Source organism: Pelophylax lessonae (assembly GCF_965119305.1).
Source record: "Pelophylax lessonae genome assembly, chromosome: 2".
Lineage (NCBI taxonomy): Eukaryota > Metazoa > Chordata > Amphibia > Anura > Ranidae > Pelophylax > Pelophylax lessonae.
The window spans coordinates 329,424,230-329,447,851 of NC_138769.1; the positions used below are offsets into that span (position 1 = coordinate 329,424,230).

Consider the following 23,622-nt stretch of genomic DNA (forward strand, 5'->3'; position numbering starts at 1 on the left):
CGGTTGAATATTTACCCAGAGCGCTTTCTGACCATTCTCCTATCTCCCTTACTCTCAGCCTGGGTGTGCGGCAGGGTGTCCGTCACTGGTGTATGGAGGCTAATTGGTTGCAGAAGAAATATGTTCAGATTAAATGCATGCCATTCATCATTTCTGGGTGGATAATGGGGCTAGTGGGTCTCATCTGCTTCAGTGGGAGGCCTTTAAGGCAACTTTTAGGGGGGTCTTTATGTCGGAGGTAGGTAGGATTTAGCTCCCTATCTCTAAATTTCTGGATATTAACTCTTCACTGATAATTGGGGCATTTTGAGAAAAAAATGCATAAATGGCAGGCTTTACAACTCCCTGGGGTGAATAAATTTATTCAAAATGGACTTTCCTTCATTGTAGGTTTTTTCCCAGATCCCAAATATGACCATTGTGTTGGAGGTGGCGGTGGCCAGGTCCCTCGAGGCTTTCCTTAATATGATCTATAGGGGTGGGGTTCTGGGTAAATGTGATGGCCCTCCCTGGGAAGGTTTTCAACATATGCTCCCAAAACATAGGTGATACTCCCTTATCAATGTCCCATAATAATCCTTTATTGTTCAGCGGTTCTCTAGGAGAATTTTTTAAACTTGAGGATGGCTTCTTATGGGCCCGTTATTGAATCAAGTATATATATAAAACATTTCAACAGGGTAAACTATGTACTTTTGAGTAGCAACCTAGGCAGTTCGGGTACCTAGGACTTGGCACTTTAAATGCCACGCTCGCGCAGTTTGCAGGTGGAATTGTACAGCTTATAAATATTTCCTTGGAAACTATTTTACCCTGCCAAGAGGATCTCCAGGTATTAAATGGCCTTGGGATCCGGGGATCCCAAACTGACAAAAAGAGCTAGGGCCTGATGGCTGGCTCTTTCACCAGAGTTATGGGAGGAGTTGTGGCAGGAGGTTATTACTATTATTATTATACTTACATCACCACTGTCATCTCCTCGACAGATAGGATGATTAGGTTATGGTTCTTACATCAGATGTACTATACACCTGTATGCCTATTCTGTATACATAAGAAAGACTATACAACTTGTCATAAATGTCAAATGGCTAAGGGAACTTTTCTTCATATGGCATGGGAGTGTTCCAGAGTAAGGCCTTTATGGTCTATGGTGACGGAGTTTATAGCTGATATATTTAGAATTCCTAATATATGTTCCCCCTTGCTGTGTCTTTTGGGAATTATTGAAGATGAGGAGATGGATGTGGCTAGGAAACTGTTTCTCAGACTCCATTTCTTTGGTGTCCACAAGCTCATAGAAGGTGAATATATACTGAGAAGCTGACGTTGGGGATCAAATTAGTTAATGCTGACATTCCACTCTATCAAATTACATATGAGGCATTAGGATCTCTCAAAAAGTTTTTGGAAGGTCTGGTTTCACTGGGTGGACTCTACTGACACGCTAGAGGGAGAGGTAGATGTTAGAATTATATTCACAGGGTTGAGACCTACTGGTAATATTTGAAGGGTTCTTGCTGGGGGTATGGTACCACACACTTGCTGGAACTACAGGTAATGTGTTTAACTGCCCCGTGTACATCTGTCTTAAGGTTGTTTTGTTCTCTTTTCTAAATCTGTAAGTTGAGGCCTGTTGCCTTTGCTTTTTGGGGTTGGGATAAAAAGGGGAAAAATGCATATATCAGACTCTGGGGGATAAGGTGTCTAGTATTTTATTTTTGGTGGGAAAGATACACGTGATGTTTATTTTATGTATATGTGACATTGGTCTTAGGGCCTGTCTTATGTATATTCACTACCAATGTTTCTTTTGTAAAATGCTTTTGACACTGTTTGTAACTCTTATTGCCTAATAATAAAAAACTTAAAAAAAAAATGTCCTGCCTGTCCACAAAGTTTTATTTTTTAATTAAGGTTCCGTTTTATTAATTAATGTAAATATTGTTTATCTATATTCCCAGTGACAAGGTTTCACAAACCAACATTTTATATCATAGAATCAAGGGAGGAATTTAGGACTTCCATAAGCTTAATTAGGTGTATCATTCCATATTAAGTAACCCAAAAAAAAAAAAAATGTGACTTTAAATATAGCCCTTAGGAGACCATAACATTAAATACACAGGCATTTATAAAAGTACAAATATTTGTTATGCCAATTTTTATGTTGTGATACATTCTTTTTACTTTGTGTTTATTAAAATTTCTATAATAATTTATTTTACTTTTAACCACTTGAGCCCCGGAAGATTTGGCTGCTCAAAGACCAGGCCCTATTTTGCAATTCGGCACTGCGTGACTTTAACGGACAATTGCGTAGTCATACGACACTGTACCCAAACAAAATTGACATCCTTTTATTCCCACAAATAGAGCTTTCTTTTGGTGGTATTTGATCACCTGTGCGATTTTTATTTTTTGCGCTATAAACAAAAAAATAGCAACAATTTTGAAAAAATAACAATATTTTTCACATTTTTTTTATATGAAATTCTCAAAAAAAATGTAAAAATCTAAATTTTTTAACATTTTAGGCTAATTTGTTTTCTGCTACATATATTTGGTAAAAAAAATTGCAATAAGCCTATTTTGATTGGTTTGCGCAAAAGTTATTGCGTTTACTAACTACGGGAAAGATTTATGTCATTTTATTGTTTTTTTTTTTTTTAATAGTAATGGTGGCGATCTGCGTTTTTTTTTTTGTGGGACTGCAACATTGCAGCGGACAGATCGGACCCCTGACTGACATTTTTGACACTCTTGGGGGTACCAGTGACATTACTACAGTAATCAGTGCTATAAATATGCACTGTTACTGTCAAAATGACACTGACAGGGAAGGGGTTAACTTTATTGGTGATCAAGGGGTTAAGTGTGTCCCTAGGGGCGTGATTCTAACTGTGGGGGGCGTGGCTTGTGATGTAACCACAGAGACATACGATCCTACATAGCAGGATCGTATAGTCTCTGCACTTACATCAGGGAGAATGACAGACGGCTGTGTTTACATCAGCCGTCTGCCTTTCTCCCTCTCCTGCGGGAGATCATGAGTGACCGACGGACATCGGAGCTGCCGGTCACTCGCGCGGGGATGCTTGTGAACGAGCGGAGGCAGAAGCGCGCCTCCGGTGGCACACGCTCGGCCCCTACAGGCGGCCGAGCGAGTGACGTACCCCTATGTCACTTTGCCCAGCAGCGGCTGCCTGCCGCAGTATATCTGCGGTGGGCGATCGTTATGTGGTTAAACTTGTACTATAATAATTATGAAGATTGGCGACTACGTCCTGATGAGGCGGTCCCAGCAAAACGTGTAGACAGAACATGGCACTATAATTGCAACTTTCTTTGTTTTTATGTGCATTGGGTGTTTTTAAAAGTTACCTGTTAATTGGTATAATAAACATTTGTACTTTTATATATGTCTGTGTATTTGGTGTTATAATCTCCTGAGGGCTATATTTAAAGTGGTTCTAAAGGCTCAAGGTTTTTTACCTTCATGTCTTCTATGCATGAAGGTAAAAAACCTTCTATGCGCAGAAGCCCCCCCAGCCCCGGTAAAACTTACCTGAGCTCTATTGGGATCCAGTGAAGTGCACAATAACCTTGGTTCTCTGGGAACTATCCCTCCTCATTGGCTGAGACAGCAGCAGGAGCCAATGTGTCAATCACAGCCAGTGAGCCAATAAGAAGATAGAAGGGCAGGGCTGAGCCGCGGCTCTGTGTGTGAATGGACACGCAGAGCCGCTGCTCATGAGCAAGCGTGCTTGGGTGCCCCCATTGCAAGCTGCTTGCTCTGGGAGCACAGGGAAGAAGGGAGGGGCCAAGAGTGCCAATTGGAGACCTGAGAGGGGGAGGATCAGGGCTACTCTGTGCAATACCACCGCACAGAGCAGTATAACATGTTTTTTTTTTTGTTTTAAAAACTTTAATAATTTTTCTATATATATTATTACTGGGATGTGCCAATAGACCATGAGGAACTACTGGATAGGGTGATGGAAGAGCAGTTGACATGGATTTGCTCTGTAAGATAATGTTCTTTTCTTGGCGTGGTGCATGTGAGGTAAATGCATATAGCTATTCTGTATTGCTAAATGTAATCAGATATGACTTTGTGGTTAATTTTAGTTGATATGGTATAATGTGCATGGACTCTCTGGAATGTTATTTTTATGTTTTCTGTGATTTGTTGACTTTCTTCAAAAAACTTATACCTGATAAAAAAAAGGGATTGTGAAGTCTCATTTTATTTTCTATTAAAATATTTAACATGCTATACTTACCTGCTCTGTGAAGTTGTTTTGCACAGAGCAGCCCCGATCCTCCTCTGACTTGAGCTCCTGGCCCCTCCCTCCTGTTGAGTGCCCCCACAACAAGCAGCTTGCTATGGGGGCACCCAGCCTGAGCTGCAGCTCCATGTATCCATTCAGACGCAGAGCTGTGGTTTAGCCCCACCCCCTCTATCTTGATTGGCTAACTGAGTTTGATTGACAGCAACGGGGGTCAATGGTGCCCATCAGGAGGGAGAGTCCCGGCCGGCTGAAATACTCGTGCACATTGCTAGATAGATATGGGGCTCAGGTAAGCATTGGGGGGGGGGGGGGGGTTGAATGCATAGAATGCATTAAGATAAAAAACCTTCTGACTTTACAACCACTTTAAGCTTTGACATTAAAAAAAAATCTTCAAGCTGATTGGTTTCTATGCAGAGATGCACAAGATCTTGCACTCTCCAGTTTTAGTAAATCATCCTCACTCTGTTTTAACTCTGTTGTGGTAAAATGAGCATATTCCTTTTTACTTTTTTTTACTTCCCCTCTCACGCCCAGAACAATATCGAGTTGGTCTGATACTGAAGACTACAATAAAACTGAAAAGTGGATGCAAGGATAAAGGGTTAACACCAATTGTAATGTATGTCTCACAAAAACAACAACAAAACTGATAAGTGGGCACAATGTTAATGAGTTAACACCAATTGTAAAGTATGTAACAATGTATGTTAGTTTCGCTGATATTGAAGACTCCCTGCCGGTAGAACACAATAGTGCTGCATGAGAGATTCCCCTATCAACACTATTTGTGTTGATAGGGGAATTTGAGCGATTTTCTTTCCTTTTACCTGTGGTTGCAGGAAAGAAAATCACATTTTTTATGGCTTGTGTTCAAGTTTCTCCTTTATCAATTGAGTCATCCTTGGACAGCAACAGAGAAGGTAGTGTTAGATGGACTGATAGATTTAGATGGGCATAAGTGGCTAACAAATCAAAGCCTAACTCCTCCTAACACTATTTAAAGGAGTTGTAAAGGGAGAAGGTTTTTTATTTTAATGCATTCTATGCGTTGCGGATAAAAAAACCTTCCGTGTGCAGCAGCCCCCCTAATACTTGAATCTTCCACTAGTTCTGGTCACCTGGGGGTTCCCAAGAAATTCCCTTGATTTACAGGGATTTCCTCTCACTTCCTGTTTGGCTATGGAACAGGAAGTATAGGCAATGCGACACAGATGGTGAAACAAATCTGACAGGAGTTATAACCCCCACCCCTCCTTGATCCTTCCAAAAAGAAAAAAAGTTTTTCCTATAGTTCTACTTTAAAGGGATTGTAAAGGAAGAAGGTTTTATGCATTAAGATAAAAAAACTTCTGTGTGCAGCAGCCCCTCTAATACTTACCTGAGCCCATCTTTATCCAGCCATGTGGCAGGAGTTTCTCAGCTGCCCGGGACTCCCCTCCTCATTAGCTGAGACAGCAGCCTGGCATGATTGGCTCCTGATTGTCAATTAAAGTCATTCAGCCAATCAGGAGAGAGAGGGGTGGGGTCGGGTCGTGGCTCTGTGTCTGAACGGACACAGGGAGCTGTGATTAGGCTCGGGTGCCCCCATAGAAAGCTGCAGGATGGAGGGGCCAGGAGCACCGAATAGGGACCTGAGAAGAGGAGGATCCGGGCCACTGTGTGCAAAACCAACTGCACAGAGCTGGTAAGTATAACATGTTTGTTATTTAAAAAAAAAAAAAAAAGAGAGACTTCACAATCACTTTAAGTGAAAAACCAAACGGTTCTTTTTTTGGTTAGCTAAATTAATAATAGCTGATCATTTTAAGCACCCCTGTCAGTAATAAAGGGGTTCTAAAGCTTAAACATTTTTTACCCTAATGCACCCAGTATCGCCCCCCTTACACTTACCTCACTCACCTCACTTAATCCATTGCTGTGCCCATCTTTAGCTGCTCTGTCTTATCTTCCCACTCTCACAAGCTTTGCTGGAGTAGCAGGAGCCATTGGCTCCCACTACTGTCAGTCATATCCTGTGACAGATGAGTGGGGAGGGGGGCAGGGCTGAGCTGTGCTATCTCTGTCTTTGGACGCAGGCTGTGTGGATCAGGATGCAGCCCGCATGAGTGCCCTCATAGCAAGCGGCTTGCTATGGAAACATTCAGAAGGGAGGAGGAGCCAGGAGTGCCAGAGGGAAACTCAAGAAGAGGAGGTTGGGCCCACTCTATGCAATTCCATTACACATAACAGGTAAATATAACATTTTTGTTATTAAAAAAAAAGAATTTACAATCACTTTAACCGACCCGTCTCAATCCTCTAAGTGCTACTTTTGCTGCACAGCTTGGTTAGTTAAAGTTAAAGTAACAGTAGGATTAACAGGTAAAAAAATCCTAAATTCATGGGCCAGACTCAGAAAAACAATGGTAATACTGGTGACAGACCGCATTCTATATGTCATTTTTTATTTTGTCTTTAGTACTACTTTAACTAAACAAAGTGACATCATTGCACATTATTTGGTAATATATAAAAATACATTATTATTTCTTATGTGTGTCCATGTGAATGCATTGTAAGCTTTAGTGTGCCAAATGACAAGGATAGTTTCATTTAAAATACACTTAATCAATGTACTGTATGTTAATGCTCAGTGTGTGCTTACCATGCAGAATTGAGTGAGTGCTTCCTTTAAACTCAGTTTTCCAATTAATTTCACAGCTGGGCAACTCAGCACTTTTACACCACTCCAACACATAGGCATTAGCTGAAACTTGTGCTTCCCACTCCACTCGTAGACTGTAATCATCATTAGGCAACACATACATTCTACGCACTGGATCTCCTGTAGTGAAAAAGTGAGGTCTTATAGAACAAAACAGTAAAGCCTGACTATGTACTAATGTGCCAGTTCATCTTTGCAAGCTCATGAAGTAATGTAATTGGCATCTGATGAGACCAGTTTAGATGTCAGAATATAACAAGAATGCCATCCATGCTTCACCCTTTGTGCTATTTTTGTAAGCGCTCACCTCGGTTTTTGACTCATAAACAATTTCTAGGTCAATTATTAGCATCTAGGTCTAGATCAAATATTAGTGTTCCCAGAGGCGTAACTAGAACCTTCACGGCCCCAGTGCAAGAAACCATAAAGGGCCACCCGGACCCCTGGCCGGGGCCCTTCCCTTCGAGCCTGGGGCTCTTCCCACTGATCCTGCGGCCATTTACTCTCGTTGTGGGGCCCTTTATTACGATCCCGCAGCGGGACCCTTTCAAAAGTTCTGCAGTGGGCCCCCTTCCTGCCATCTTGGGGCCTCGGTCGCAAGTGTGACCTTTGCGATCCTGGAAGTTCACCCACTGGTGTCAGTAGTTGTTATTTTTTGGTATTTTAATTGTATTATTTTTTATCATTTTATTTAATTTTTTTACAATGTCACTGACTATGACTCTGTCCATTCAGAAAAGGAAAGAGCTGGTAAATTACATATTTACCGATCCCCTCCTTGTTCTCAATTGTGACACATCCCCTGCAGCAGCTGGCAGGAGAGGGGAGGGAGCACAGTGGGAGGGGGGACGACGACGACCAGGGGAGCACACAGGGGCCCAGAGACAGCAGAACACAAGTGAACTGGATAGGAGGAGTGGCGGGGGCAGCATACAGAGGAACCAATCTCCTCCATTTTCCTCCTGCAGATACAGGAGGAAATAGGACAATGAGTTATCTACATGCTGCCCCCGCTGCCCCTCCTATCCAGGTGTACAGGGGAGCCGCACAGGCCCCCTGGAGCATGGGCCCGGTTGCCATTGCAACCCCTGCAACCCCTGTAGTTACGCCCCTGAGTGTTCCCCTCTAAAGGGTCAAATCCATGGTCTTTACTCCTTTGTTACACCTCTGCACCTCTAATATTCACTTTTCGCCTTTCAACACTTCTTTCCCTTTAAGTGGGTAATGGCTCCAACCTTCCTTTCATACTTGCTTCACCAGACACTGCTCAAAATAAATACATATGAATCATAGTGCTTTCCATGTAATCCTTTAAATTTATTAAAGCAATACCATACACTCACTTGATAACATGCACTAGATCCTGTGCCCTGCAAGTAAAACAATACGTATATCTCCTTAAGGTCTTTGTTGATCATGAGCAGCACTGCTCAGCCTGGTGCCTGCTCACTTCCAGGAATAGCATGATGATGTCACTGGCTCTGCCCTTACGTGTTACGCCATTACACACGTGACTTCTTCAGATTATTCATTCTTTGAAGGTTGGAGCCAATACCAAATTAAAGGGAAAGAGGTGTGGAAAGGTGAAAAGTGAATATTGGAGATGAAGAGGTGTCCTAAAGGAGTAAAAAGCGTGGATTTGACACCCTAATGGGGAAGGTGTACGTTTGACCTATAAAATATTTATGAATGAAAAACAGAGATGAGTGCATAAAAAGAGTACAAAGTGTGAAGCATTTGGATGGCATTCTTGTTTACAGCACCGGGCACTTTTTTTTTTTACAACCACTGGAGTTAGACGGCTTTATTGAACTGGGATATACTGGTACAACTGAATAAAGATTTTGAACTGAATAAAATTATTTCTACATGCTGTTTTTAAACATTATTTGTGTTTTTATTTAGACATAAAGAGGTGAATATTGGGAAATGTTATATGAAATCTTTAATTGGTAGTGGTTATATATTTTTGGTCTTTTCTAATAGTTATTTGTAATGATATACAGTATGTTTACTGCAAGGCAGCACTTTTTAGGTAAAATTTCAGGTCTGATGTGGGAACATATGTCAGTGCTAGTGAGTTGCTGATAATATACAATTGCACATTGGTGGAATTTTTTTGTATTGTAGCGCAAGAGTATTTTGGGCTATAAGTTCACTAACATAAGTGTATAAGCATTATTTTTGTATGCATACAAACTGCAGATGGCACAGGTAAAGCTGTTTTTTCTTTGCTTTTCCCCAAAGCAAGCTATCTTTCAAGAAAAATATGGTCTGTTTAACTGCTGTTAAGATGTGTGTAACCTTTTCTTACCATTCGTTGCACAGAAAAATATCTCTTTTTCTGGAGAAGCTCCAATTGTATTTTGAGCCCAAATAAATGCTCTCTTTTTTCCAGGAGGGAGAGAAAATGTACAGCTGAGATTCGTTGTATTACATAATGGAGTTTCTTTCTGAAGATCAGTAGGTTCCTTCACAATATACCAGAGATGTTTAGCATTGGCCTCCTCTTTTTTCAGTGGCTATGTGAAATGAAAAGAACTGGTTAGGCTCAGTTCCATTTTACTAAAATTTGTCATTTTTGCGTCATTTATATTTATATACATAAATTGCGTCATTTATCAATGTGTGCCACTGATTCGATTCTTCAGATCAGCCTGCTAAAATGTTAAACATTTGCATTTGATTGGTAGTTGTGTGCTTCATTTGTTCAGTACTTACTTGACACACATTAATAACTAAAGCCTTATCCATTCTGAGCAGCAGTGATTAGCAGTGGCTGGCTAATGAGTAAACTGTATGAGCAAAAACTTTTAAGCACATTGTATTCAATTCAATAGTGACCCTGATGCAGTAACATTTTCTATTTGTGATATTTTTAAAGGATAAGGGTTACAATTGAAGAATAACAGGATGCAAAGCCAATTTGAGACAAAAAGTGTTTTGAACGAAAACTATGACTGATTTACTAAATAAGTAGAGAATGTTCACTTTCAAAATGAATTTTCACTTTGCAAAAATATTTTCACATATCCGAGTGAATGAGGTGAAAATCACCTTTGCAAAGACTATCCAATCATATGCAAGAAAAAAAAAAAAAAGATTTTTGCTTGCGCATGATGATGATTAACTCACTTTTATTGCTAGTGGTTTAGACATTATTGGCTGTGTATTGAGTTATTTTGAGGGGGCAGAAAATTTACACTGTTATACAAGCTGTACACTCACTACTTTACATTGTAGCAAAGTGTCATTTCTTCAGTGTTGTCACAGGAAAAGATATAATAAAATATTTACAAAAATGTGAGTGGTGTACTCACTTTTGTGAGATATTGTATATATATGTAGCACCCTATAAGGTAGGTTACATAGTTACATAGTTAGTGAGGCTGAAAAAAGACATCCGTCCATCCAGTTCAACCTATGATGTGTGTGTGTTTGCTGTTAACCGTACATTGTATACCCCTGTATGTTGTGGTCTTTAAGGTGCCCATCTAATATTTTTTTGAAACTATCGATGCTCCCTGCTGATACGAGAAGAGAATTCCACATCTTTACTGCTCTTACAGTGAAGAACCCCCTACGTATTTTAAGGTTAAACCGCCTTTCCTCTAGTTTTAGTGAGTGGCCACGTGTCTTATTGTATTCCCTTTCTCTGAAAAGTTTGTTCCTTTTGCTAGGGTCACCAGTACAGTATTTGTACATTGATATCATATCCCCCCTCAATCGTCTATTCTCCAGAGAGAATAAGTTCAGTACTTGTAGTCTTTCCTCATAGCTGATGTCCTCCATTCCCCTAATTATTTTTGTTGCCCTTCTCTGGACTCTCTCCAGTTCCAGCACATCCTTCCTGAGGACCGGTGCCCAGAACTGGACGGCATACTCCAGATGTGGCCGGACCAGAGTCTTGTAGAGAGGGAGAATAATCTCTTTATTTCTGGAGTGAATCCCCTTTTTTATGCATCCCAGTATTCTGTTGGCTTTGCTTGCTGCGGCTTGGCATTGCATGCCACTGCCAAGCCTGTTGTCTACCAGTACCCCCAGGTCCTTTTCCATCCTAGACTTACCCAGAGGTTCCCCCCCTAGTGAGTAGCTTGCTTTCTGGTTTCTGGCACCCAAGTGCATTACTTTACATTTTTCAACATTAAACCTCATCTGCCATGTAGTTGCCCACCCCATTGTAGGTGCTAGGTAAAGTGTAGTAGGCCTTGACTGCTAATCAGCATGATTTTCAGCTAGGTTGTCATGATTCCCAGGTGTGGCTGTTGAGACTGGGGAGTCTCCCCACTGTTCTCAATGAGGGCTCTCGACCAATGGCTCACCCAGGCTTGTATCTATCCCAGAAGGGCAGATTATGCCGCACAGCATTCTGGGAGGGGGTATAATTTTGAGGGGAGCACATAACACAGGGTCTTTGGTGGGAAGCAGAGTCCCAGGAGGGAGAGTATGGCTGTCTCTCCTCCTGTCAAGAGGAATAGGGTGTCCCGGGCTGCTTGCCTGAGGTGACAGAGGGCTGAGCTGAGCTGCAGAGAGGATCCAGTGTGCTAAGGACCAGCGGAGCTGAGAGGGATTGAGTTTCAGGAAAGCAATCCCAGTCGTGGGTACTGCAAACTGCCCCTGGGGGTCTGCCTTGTGAGAGGGAACCACTCCGGAGAAGGTCAGAGAGATCTGGGAGATAGCTAGTTGGTGCAGGAGGAGAAAAAGGGGGTGCCAGTGTTGACCCTGAAAAGTAAAGGGGGTGCCAGTGGTTGGGCCCCGAAGTATTCAGTGTACAGTGGAAGTGTACAGTGTTGAGAGTTGCAGCAGCAGTGTTACTAAAGGCTACCTCAGTCAGGAAGGACTGGATGGAGCAGTGTCAAGGACTTTTGAGCTAACCAGTGTGTCAGAAGTCAGTCTTCAGTACAGTACGAGCAAGTCAGTGATTTCAAGCGCCAGCAAGCGTTGGTCGCCATTCAGCCGGCGTCAAGTTGAGCCAGAGGAGTATCCCACTCATTCCCTTCTCCCATCCCCATATAAAATAAACAAAACAAACCAAAACAAAGATGCCGGACTGTTCATTGTCTCATATCTCACACTTGGGCATTCAGCTTAAATGGACTGTTAATGTTACCGGTGACCATGGCAGACCCACGTCAGGCCCAATGCCCCAATGCCTGGAAATTCTGCTACATATATAAAATCACATATAAAATCAAATAAAAATTATCTCTGGTTTTATCTATGTTTATTGTAACATTGTATATAACATTGTATTCAGCTCTTAAAGTTATACTATTTTGTAATAATAACTGACATAAAAATATTTCTCAGTAAATAGTTTGTTTTTGAAAAGATAAAAAATAAAAAACTAAGTGAAAATTCACTTTAGAAAGAGAAAAAAACACCTATGATTGAGGTAAAAGTATTCTGACTTCTATATTCCAATCATATGCAAGCATGCAATTTTTTTTCATTTCTGTGTACATAATCGAGTATTTTTTGCAAACTAGATTTTTACCTTGTTTCAACGTATTCAATAAGATAACTGAAAATTCACTTTGCAAGCATGCCCTATTTCTTTAGTAAATCAACCCCATTATTGCTGTACTAGTACTATTCACAGAACCTCTATTGGCTACAAATTAGAGAAAACATAATTACCTTTGTATTTTTAGTGTAAAAGGCATTACCGGTATGTATTCTTCATACCCTTAACAGCCTTGTGTCACATGTGGCCTAATATTTATGTTCCAAAATGACTCTACCAATATGAAACTCATGCATCTGCCCAATAACAGCTGTGAAAGCTGTACATATACACAAAAATGCCAATGGAACAACATTACAGTTAAGCCTCTCACACGCTACCCTCTCCATTCCTAAAACCTGACCGCTGCCAAAAAGTCACACCACCATACTGCCAGGGGTTATATCCAAAGAACTCCAGCATAAACAGCTATGCCCTTATTTTGACAACTGCCCTGGTCTAAGTCATATCTCAGATATCCGTTACCTTTTAAGCGGAACCCCCATGCACAAAAAGATTAATTTAAAAATATATTGTTCAATAGCCACAAATTATATACAAACACACTTTGAAATCTATGTATCAAACAATTTTTAGGAAGAAAGTCACAAGCATTTGCTAAGCTCTTACAAATTCCGGCTGTATTTTGCCTAATATGTTGATTTCCCATGATCATCAGTTCCACCTAGTGGCCACAATATACATACATTTCTGAAATACTGCTCAAATACTCAAATATTGCATGGTCACCAGATGGAGATAACAATCATAGAAAATCAACCTATTAGGCAAAATATGGCCAACTCTTGTGACATTCGTCGAACAATTGTTTTTATACATAGACCCCTTTGTGGGTGAATAGCAGTAACATCATCACTCTGCTGCACAAATCATGTGCAGAAAGCTGAGTTGTGGGTGGAATTACTCACTTCAGGCTGCCTGCAGTAAACAGCAGGAAGGAGGGTTGGATATAAGACTAGTCACCCTACACAAGGAGATAATTCATTAGTGACTGGTCTTTTTTACAGGAAGTTCCTGCACAGAGGTAAAGTGCAGGAAACAAATAGTTTGGTGCTGGATTACCTTACAGATCTAGAAGAAATCCACAAAGGACACCAATATTTAAGAATGATTATACAGTATATGCACTGGTCTTGGGACAGTACCTTCCAAAATAGTTGAATCTTCATTGAACTGTCCTCTGCAGTCTCCAGTATCTTCCACCAAGTCTCGAGTGTACCAGTAGGTACTAAAACAAAAAGATTCATTTGTTTAATGAAACACATTTTCTAGATTCTATATGAAAAATCAGATCCACACTAAAAACATGCCTGAAAGTTCATTTAGATGTTCACATTTCTGTTCTCTGTGTATAATTTTACAATAAATGTTTATGGGCACCACAGCTTATAATATAATGTTTGACCTTAGATCAGGGTTTAAATGCACCACGGCCCACGACTACTGCAATTCCCTTCTCGTTAGCATACCTCTACATAGGCTATCCCTCCTTCAATCTATCATGAATGCTGCCGCCAGACTCATCCATCTTACCAATCGCTCACTGTCCGCTGCTCCTCTCTGTCAAGCCCTCCACTGGCTTACGCTCACCCAACAAATTAAATTCAAAATACTTACAACATCTTACAAAGCAATCCACAGCTTAGCCCCTAGCTACATCACTAGCCTAGTCTCAAAATACCAACCTAATCGCTCTCTTTGTTCCTCTCAAAACCTCCTGCTCTCTAGCTCCCTCGTTACCTCCTCCCATGCCCGCCTCCAGGACTTTTCCAGAGCCTCTCCAATCCTATGGAACTCCTAACCCTTATCTGTCCGATTATCTCCTACTCTATTAGCTTTTAGGCGATCTCTGAAAACCCTCCTTTTCAGAGAAGCCTATCCTACCCACACTTAACACTTTTCTCCATCAGCCGTTCCCCCACGGTTATTGCCTTTTGTTTCACTTGACCCTCCCTTCTAGATTGTAAGCTCTAACGAGCAGGGCCCTCTAGTTCCTCCTGTTTTCAGTTGTATTGTAACTGTATTGTCTTCCCTCACATTGTAAAGCTCTGCGCAAACTGTTGGCGCTATATAAATCCTGTATAATAATAATTTTATATTAAGAACCAGAAAAGAAACCTTGTAATTAGTCAGTATCCACAAGCATTATTTCTTTATGAACCCCTTCCTATCCACCTACCAAGGCCATTGTGACGGTACTAACCGTCACTATGTGTGACGGATCACCCTGTCCCTGGATTGTAAACCCCTTTGTGTCATTTTCCTATGAGTTTGGGACATTGCACTTTTATTGCATTTTATTTCCTCTTTATTCATCCTCTGAACAAAGGAAGATGGCAGGACTCATGGCATTCAGTTAATGTAGTGTAATGTTACAGCCCATTCCCCCCCCCCCCCTCCTTTTCCTGTGTCTAAGTGTGTGGATTCATGATTCAGACAATAGCCTGAGCTGGGCTGGAGACATCTCTCTGCAGGGGGTGTGTATTAAGACTGTTTGTTTCAAATGTACAAATGGTCAGTTCTCATTGGTTGGTCCTTGTCTCATTCCCCCCCCCCTGCAAGGCTAAGGGGAGTGCCCCTTAGCTGTGTGTAACTGTCTGTCTTGGAATGTAATAAACAGTTCCTGTTTTTACCCTCAACTCGGAGCTTTGTCTCATTTTTGGAGGGGGATTTATTATACAGAAAGCCGTTCGATTGTTTGGGGCTCTCTTTGGATGATTATTCGTATGCTGGCGTGCTACAGGGGTAATTTGTAGATGCTGCAAAGGTGGTACATCCACTAAACGGCGGTTTCATTCCTTTTTTACGCTGAGGTTCGTAACAGCCATTTAACTGGATCCCAAGGCAGGTGGGCTGGATGGACTTCCTGATCAACTGACCAATGTGATCGACTGTCACAGTGGTCACATGATCAGGAGCCTGTCTCACCAGTTCATAAACAGAGCCCAGGAGCAGTGAGCATATTCTCAGCACAGAAACCTCAGATGTCATGGACACGGTAAGGCCCACCTGCCTTGATGCTGTACATATATGTTATGTGGTTGGCAAGAGTTCACATATACAAGAATACAACAAATACCCAAAATGAATAAAATCATTTAAAAACATAGAATAACAACAATTCTCCTCCCCAAATATATGAGTGCATTTATTCTCCCTTAATGTTTAGATCCAGGTTGGATTATATGAAGCCTACTTATCAGCAAACGGTGCAATAAATAAGAATACATTGTTATCAGTTAGAATGTATGTGAAATATTGGTCACATAGGTATTCACATATTATTATTTTCTGTATCACATCCTGAATATTAGGAGGTCTATTGATTAAAAAATTTGCCATTCTAGTTTGAAACAGAAAATTGTAAATAAAAAAAAAAAATAGAATGTTAAGCTGTAGAGGTAGTTATAGGTAATGGTTTGTTGACATTAGAAGGTAAAATTTTATTTTAAGATGGTAATAAAGCAAGTTTTAATTTCCTCCTCAGACTTCAACATTATGTCTTTGTGGTTAGTAATAAAGCAATAGCTAATGTGAGCAATGACAGAGAAGAACCAGAAATTACTTTTTATCTGTACAAATGACCAAACATAAGAAAGGAGAGATGGTTTCATGTTTCCTGCACTATAAAGCTCCTTCTGATTCTCCTTCGAGATCCCTTACACCTTTTTTCCCTTATAGGAAAAGTCCAGGCAAAACTTAACTAAGGCTAAACCTGCTCTCTGCCACATTCTAAACTTAATCTATCTAACCCTGTAAAGGAAAAATCTCTGTACTTACCTTTTCTGCACCCGACTTGGTCCGGTTTCCAGCAAAAGAAGCTCTGTGCAGGAGAGGAGCGACAACGGCTGCAAAATGCCTGGGAAGTGGCATCACCCATAGAGTTACTATTGGGGCTTCCATGGCCGGATGCCTCTCTTGCACACACCTCCACACAGAAGCCGCCGCTGACAGCTGATGCTGGGACAGGACCGGATCGGCTGCAGAATAGGTAAGTACAGTGATTTTTGCTTTACAGGGTTAGATAGATTAGGGTTAGAATGTGGCACAGAGCAGGTTTAGCGTAAGTTAAGTTTTGCCTGGACTGCTACTTTAAGTGTGCTCTGCCAATTTATATTATATATACGATACTGTATATATATATATATATATATATATATATATATATATATACCGTGTTTCCCTGAAAATAAGACCGGGTCTTATATTAATTTTAGTCACAAAAAACACACTAGGGCTTATATTCAGGGTTGGGCTTATTTATTTACAGTATGTTTTTTAGATCATTGTTTCTGGTACTGTATGAGGTTCAGTGCAGTTTTATACTGGTATACTGGTAAAAGTCCTTGTTTAACAGCTTTTATTCTTCTCTGAGATCTCTGAGGTGATGATTAGAGAGTAGGGGTTCGGCTGTGGTGACGTCAGCCTACTCTGTGCACTAAAGAGGGAGGGGGGCGCAGACGTCAGAGGGAGGAGAGGAGGAAAAAGAAGAGCCGAGATTGCCACTGACGTCAGTGCGACATCTGGAGGGAGGAGGGGAGGAAAGAGAATAGCCGCGATCCCCGGCTGACATGCGCAGAAGAGGAAGCAGCAGCAGACATCAGCAGGGAGTAGAGAAGAGGACCTCCGGCGGGGCAACGGTGGGTGTAAACCTGTTTGTTTTAAATATAGCAGCAAACTGAGACACTAGCCAACATTTAAAAAGTGTTTTTAAGGAGATTTGCTACGTCTTATTTTCGGGGTAGGGCTTATATTGCAGCCCGCCCCGATAATCGAGATAGGGCTTATTTTCGGGGTAGGGCTTACTTTCGGGGAAACACGGTATATATATATATATATATATATATATATATACACACTGCATCTGGAAAGTATTCACAGCGCTTGACTTTTTTTTCACATTTTGTTATGTTACAGCCTTGTTCCAAAATGGATTAAATTCATTATTTTCCCCAAAATTCGACAAACAATACCCCATAATGATAACGAAAGAAGTTTGTTGGAAATCTTTGCAAATTCATTAAAAATAAAAAAGGGAAAAAATCCCATGTACATAAGTATTTACAGCTTTTGCTCAATACTTTGTTGAAGCACCTTTGGCACTAATTACAGCCTCAAGTCTTTTTGAGTATGATGCTACAAGCTTGGCACACCTATTTTTGGGCAGTTTCTCCCATTCTTCTTTGCAGGACCTCTCAAGCTCCATCAGGTTGGATGGGAAGTGTCAGTGCACAGCCATTTTCAGATCTCTACAGAGATGTTCAATCGGATTCAAGTCTGGGCTCTGGCTGGGGCACTCAAGGACATTCACAGAGTTGTTCTGTTACCAATCCTTTGTTATCTTGGCTGTGTGCTTTAAGGTCGTTGTCCTGTTGGAAGATGAACCTTTGCCCCAGTCTGAGGTCCAGAGCACTCTGGAGCAGGTTTTCTCTGTACATTGCTGCATTCATATTTCCCTTGATCCTGACTAGTCTTCTAGTTCCTGTCACTGAAAAACATCCCAACAGCATGATACTGCCACCACCACTGCTTCACTGTAGGGATGGTATTGGCCAGGTAATAAGCGGTACCTGGTTTCCTCCAGACATGACACTTGCCATACAGGCCAAAGGGCTCACTCTTTGTTTCATCAGGCCAGAGAATTTTGTTTTTCATGGTCTGAGAGTCCTTCAGGTGCCTTTTGACAAACTTCAGGCGGGCTGTCATGTGTTTTTTAGTGAGGAGTGGCTTCCGTCTGGCCACCCTACAATACAGGCATGATTGGTGGAGTGCTGTAGAGATGGTTGTTCTTCTGGAAGGTTCTCCTCTCTCCACAGAGAAACACTTGAGTTCTGTCAAAGTGACCATCGGGTTCTTGGTCACCTCCCTGACTAAGGCCCTTCCCGATTGCTCAGTTTGGCTGGACGGTCCACTTCAGGAAGAGCCCTGGTGGTTCTGAATTTCTTCTATTTACAGATGATGCAGGCCACTGTGCTCATTGGGACCTTCAATTCTGCAGAAATTTTTCTGTACCCTTCCCCAGATCTGAGTCTCAATACAATCCTGTCTACAGACAGGATAACAGACTATTCCTTTGACTTTATGGCTTTGTTTGTGCTCTGACGTGCACTGTTAACTGTGGGACCTTATATAGACAGGTGTGTGCCTTTCCAAATCATGCCCAATCAACTGAATTGACTACAGGTGGACTCCAATCAAGTTGTAGAAACATTTTAAGGATGATCAGTGGAAACAGGATGCATCTGAGCTCAATTTTGAGTGTCATGGCAAAGGCTGTGAGTACTTATGTACATGGGATTTTTTATTTTTAATACATTTGCAAAGATTTCAAACAAACTTCTTTCATGTGTGCAGTGTATATATATATATATATATATATATACAAATACAATTATATATACAAAAATATCTACTGCTGATCAATTTTAAAGGTTTGCCACATATTACCATGGTGTATATAAAAAATGTCCTTTTATATCTGTGCCAGTAGTCTGTGGGGAAATTCACTAACCTGATTCAGATGTGATCTGACTGATTGATGGCCCCCATTCACTCCACTGACCAGATAGAGTTTTACGAATGCAGCGAATCTGGAAGTAATACTTTGTAGCACCCAACAGTCCACATTGGCTTGTTTCATCTGAAGAAACTTGTACAAGCTGAGAAAAAAAATTACATAGATATTTCTATTCTGCAGTGATAACTACATGTTCAACTATGGTCACCTAAATATTTATTTATCTCAGTTGACTACATATGTTTCACATTATTGCAGTTGCGATACAGATACAATAAATGAAACTATACAGTATGTGAGCAGCTTTTTTTTGTAGAAACCATCCAATAACAAAAGTTATCAATCAGGGCATTTTAAGAAAAATTCATACTATAATTTAAAAAATAAACACTATAGTCTAGAGCACAGGTGTCTAACACAAGGCCGAATCCGGCTCCCCAGGCCATTTCATGTGGCCCTTGCACCTCTCCTGCAGCTGCTGCATCTCCCTTATCTTTGCCCCCACCTTGTCTCAGCAGAGGCAGGAGAGAGGACAGAATTCCTCTGCCAGATCCTGTGCTTTCCCCTGCAGCTGCAAAGAGGACCCCCCCCCCCAACTTAGCAGTTGGCAGCAGAGAGGAGGACACAATTCCTCCTACAGATCCTGTACCTCTCTGTGCAGTCGGAGCACCCCCTTCTCTCCGCATCCATTGGTCTCAGCATTCAGCAGACTCCTGCAGTTGACTCCAGCCTTCCTCCAGACCTTGCAGTTGATGCTTCCCAGCTCTTCCTCAAGCTTCCTCCCAACAGCAGCACATGGTAAAGGGGATGCGCTGTGAGGTAAGGGAGGGTGGGGGCTCGTGACTTCTGATAGTGGTGGGCGACAGATCGAACCGGCTCTCTGAGGGCGACCTGATGCGGCCCGCAATGAAATTGAGCTTGACACCCCTGGTCTAGAGCTTATTAGACAGAAATCAACCTATTTAAAGTACTGCAAGCATAACCTAGCCTAGCCTAAGGGCATGTGTCAAAAGGTATTGGTCCCATGTTGCATCAGTTTAAAACCAGTTTGAGATACATATGAATCATATGATATAATTAAGAAATCATTAATGGGTGAATTTGACCTGAAGTTAACCTGCATTTGACCTGCTTCAAGGGGGTTTTGCATTGTTATAGACTTGTATAGGAATGTAAAACGCATGTGATGCAAACAAAATCCTGTTGATATCCTGTTCTGAGACTCTCCTGCATAGCACAAATCAAGAAAATAGAAGGTTATGCACTTTAGGCCCCTCAGGGTTAACGGCATTGCAGTGTTTCTAATACATTTTATGGCCTTGTTAGTAGAAGGGGTTGCTAAACCTCAGTAGTGTGATGATGTTCTTTCATAGTCCAGTGAGCCAGCATGTGATGCAGGAATCTGCCATAAAGACTTGTAGTGTAACTATGCCACTTTTATAGTGTGGCCTAGATATGAGAATCACAAGAATGTTTCTTCATCAAAGCACTGTTAGGGAAATTCAATAAAGCATTAGCGACACTTTTCTGGTGGTAAGGCCCTTTAAAAGGCCCTGCATCACATTTAAAAAGCCCTACAGCCCGCAGCTTTACCTAATTTATTGAGCTAGTTCTTAAAGTGCACCTACTACAGCACCAAATTCAAAAATAGTTACCTCCAGTTTTTAGATATTGAAACTGCAGGTAATTAGGTAATTCACACTTTTGAAAATAGGATAAGTATGCACAAAGTATACTTATCTTTTAGCTCCAGCAAATATGTACTTGTGTTGTGGGATCAGTACTGCTGAACGTAAATATGCACTGCCAAGAACTAATCCGAGTAAACATTCATATTACCCCTCATATGCACCCTCTAGTGTACAAGGTTGGTAGGAAAATGTAATTGACTCCCAGTAGCTTAAGTCAGTCTGAGTTATTGCTGTGGGTTCAGATTTAAGTCAGCTGACAGGCTTTGCAGGCTGAGCCTCTAGTTCCTCCCCCTGACTTCTGGAAGCTTCTGAAAAGTTCCAGAACTTAGTGGGAGGAGGTATGGATTTGGCAGCCTGAATGTTTTCTGCCAATCCCTGGGCAAGGATGGCCCAGAAGGTGGGGTAAGAGCCCTTAAATATTGAAGAACCTAGCCAGTGTTTGTTGCTGGTTGGAGGATGGAGTGCTGAGCTGAGGATTGTGAGGGCTGGGGGCCTCTGCCTCCAGGCTGAGGAAGGAAGGAGAGCAGGCTGATTAGAGGGACCTTCACCTTCTCCTTCAGTCTTATCTATAAGACACCCTGTCTGGCATGGGAAGACCTGTATAGCAAGAGGCTTCAACAGCAGTCTTAGCCAAAGCAACAGCAGTGAAATGTGAGTACCTCTATCTATTACCCCCGGAGCCAACTAAGGGAGAAGGCAGCTGGATGCAGTATTCAGCCATCCTTTAAAGAGACAATGTCCCAGCTTACCTAAAACCCTTGCTCTGGGACACTTTTAAGGAAGCCAGGTGGGTTTGTATTTTGCCTACAAACAGTTGGGCCTTTGCCAGTTGCACTGAGGGGACATAGATCTCCAGCCAGCAGTTGTGATATTGGCCACAAATCCTGTAAGGACTGAAACTATTCTGGAGGGAGTACAGCCTGGGATTCATTTTTTTTTTCCTGCAAGCTATATATAGAAAATGTTATCCTCTCATCTATTGAATTGAGTTTGGGCATCCCATAATCTCTTTTCCCTATTGAAGGTTCATTCCCTCAACAAAACATAAAAACAAGCTAAGGACTGGTTTATTGATCGTGAGTGCAGGTTGGAAAATGCATGTCACCTGGCTCTTCAGAAGTAGGGGGACCCAAAATCTAGGGGCCTTTTAGGGGGTAGTGCTACACTGAGTACATTGTAATGGCAGTTGAAGGTGAATACTCCACAGCTTCTCTGACTTACCCTGGCCCATCCTGTCTGAAATTCACTTCTGTAGCGCAGCTGACATATCCACTCTTTTACAAAACCAGCTTTACCATAAGTCCATTGTAACCTAATACAGCCTCCAGTAGTGGCTTTTGCTTCGGTAAAGACAATGGGATCAGACTTCACTGAAACAGAAATACACATATTCAGAAGATGTCATTAATTGTCGTTTATATAATACAGATGCAGTACTACGTACATCTATGCATCTCCATTATAGAGTCCTCTAAAAAATACCTTCCAACTGCTTTGTGGACTTCACATACAAAATTGAAAGAAAAGAAAAGTGGATATATTGTTTATATCCAACACCTGATACTTATTGCTTTCATTTTTCACAGCTAGATACACTGCCCGGCCAAAAAAAAAAGTCACCACCAAAAAAAAAAGGTCACACACTCTAATATTTCGTTGGACTGTCTTTAGCTTTGATTACGACATGCATTCGCTGTGGCATTGTTTCGATAAGCTTCTGCAATGTCACAAGATTTATTGCCGTCCAGTGTTGTGTTAATTTTTCACCAAATGATGGGAGAATCAGACTACTGTGCAAAGCCTTCTTTAGCACATCCCAAGGATTCTCAATGGGGTTAAGTTTTGGGCTCTGCGGTGGCTAATCCATGTGTGAAAATGATGTTTCATGCTCCCTGAACCACTTTTTCACAATTTGAGCCCGATGAATCCTCCTGGCATTGTCATCTTGGAATATGCCCGTGCCCTCACGGAAGAAAAATCAATTGATGGAATAACCTTGTCATTCAGTATATTCAGGTAGTCAGCTGACCTCATTCTTTTAGGCTAGTATATAAGATGAGCATTTGAAAGAAACATGAAGGCTGCCCGTGCTGACTTTTCATTCTTCAAATGCCTATTTAAAAGGCTATCATGCTGATCACCAAAATGACAAAACTTTGACAAAGGCACTTTTAAAACTGTGGTCTTTTGCCCACAGTGTGATTTTTTTGTGATATTGCACGTGCCTTATCTTATAGGTGTGAACAGGGCCTTAAAGTGTGGCTTCAGCCCTAAATTACCATAACTCTTCCTCCACAACACTTAAACTTTATCTTAACTCCCAATACATAAACTTTAACCTAACACTTAACCTCTAAGATTTTATTCTAATCCTAATGTAACAGAGGTACAATAGCAAAAAAGTGAATATATTTATTGAATTATGTGATTTCCAAAGATAATTAGATGTATTGTTAACAAGCACCCAGATTAGACTGATATGACCACAGGCAATATAAAGGTTATTACCTACAAAGATATTTGAAAATCTATGCAGTTGAGGTAGAACTGTATTTTTTTTTATTTTCTGTGAAAATAAATAAATTTTGTCCTAGCATTTAACAAGGTGTGCAGCGCTCAATATAAAACCAAACAAAAAGTTAGTCAAGCTATACGCAATGACTATTAAAAAGTATACATATATGATCCCATAATGGAATAGACACCATCCAAAATATATTGTGAAATATATTAAAAGAAAAAGTCCATAAGAAATGAACCCCTCAGAAAGAAAGTCCTGTTCACAGTGTGCTGGCTGAATGTCAGAAAAGCCTCCACCAGTCACCCAATCGTGTGGCAGCTTACCAGAATGTGTAGATCCCCATGACAGAGATCCACACTAGCTC

The 23,622-nt window shown here is 41.2% G+C and overlaps 1 protein-coding gene across 1 annotated transcript in view; it reads right to left on the reverse strand.

Moving 5' to 3' along the window:
• The window catches only part of CSF3R (colony stimulating factor 3 receptor), a 55,445-nt gene that overhangs the window by 23,410 nt on the left and 8,413 nt on the right, over nt 1–23,622 (reverse strand). Inside the window, exons 5-9 of the mRNA XM_082245675.1 lie at nt 21,959–22,107; nt 19,041–19,188; nt 13,675–13,757; nt 9,317–9,524; nt 6,943–7,122 (exon numbers count right to left, since the gene is read on the reverse strand). Of these exons, the coding sequence (XP_082101801.1) occupies nt 6,943–7,122; nt 9,317–9,524; nt 13,675–13,757; nt 19,041–19,188; nt 21,959–22,107 (768 nt within the window). The remainder of the gene's footprint in view (nt 1–6,942; nt 7,123–9,316; nt 9,525–13,674; nt 13,758–19,040; nt 19,189–21,958; nt 22,108–23,622) is intronic.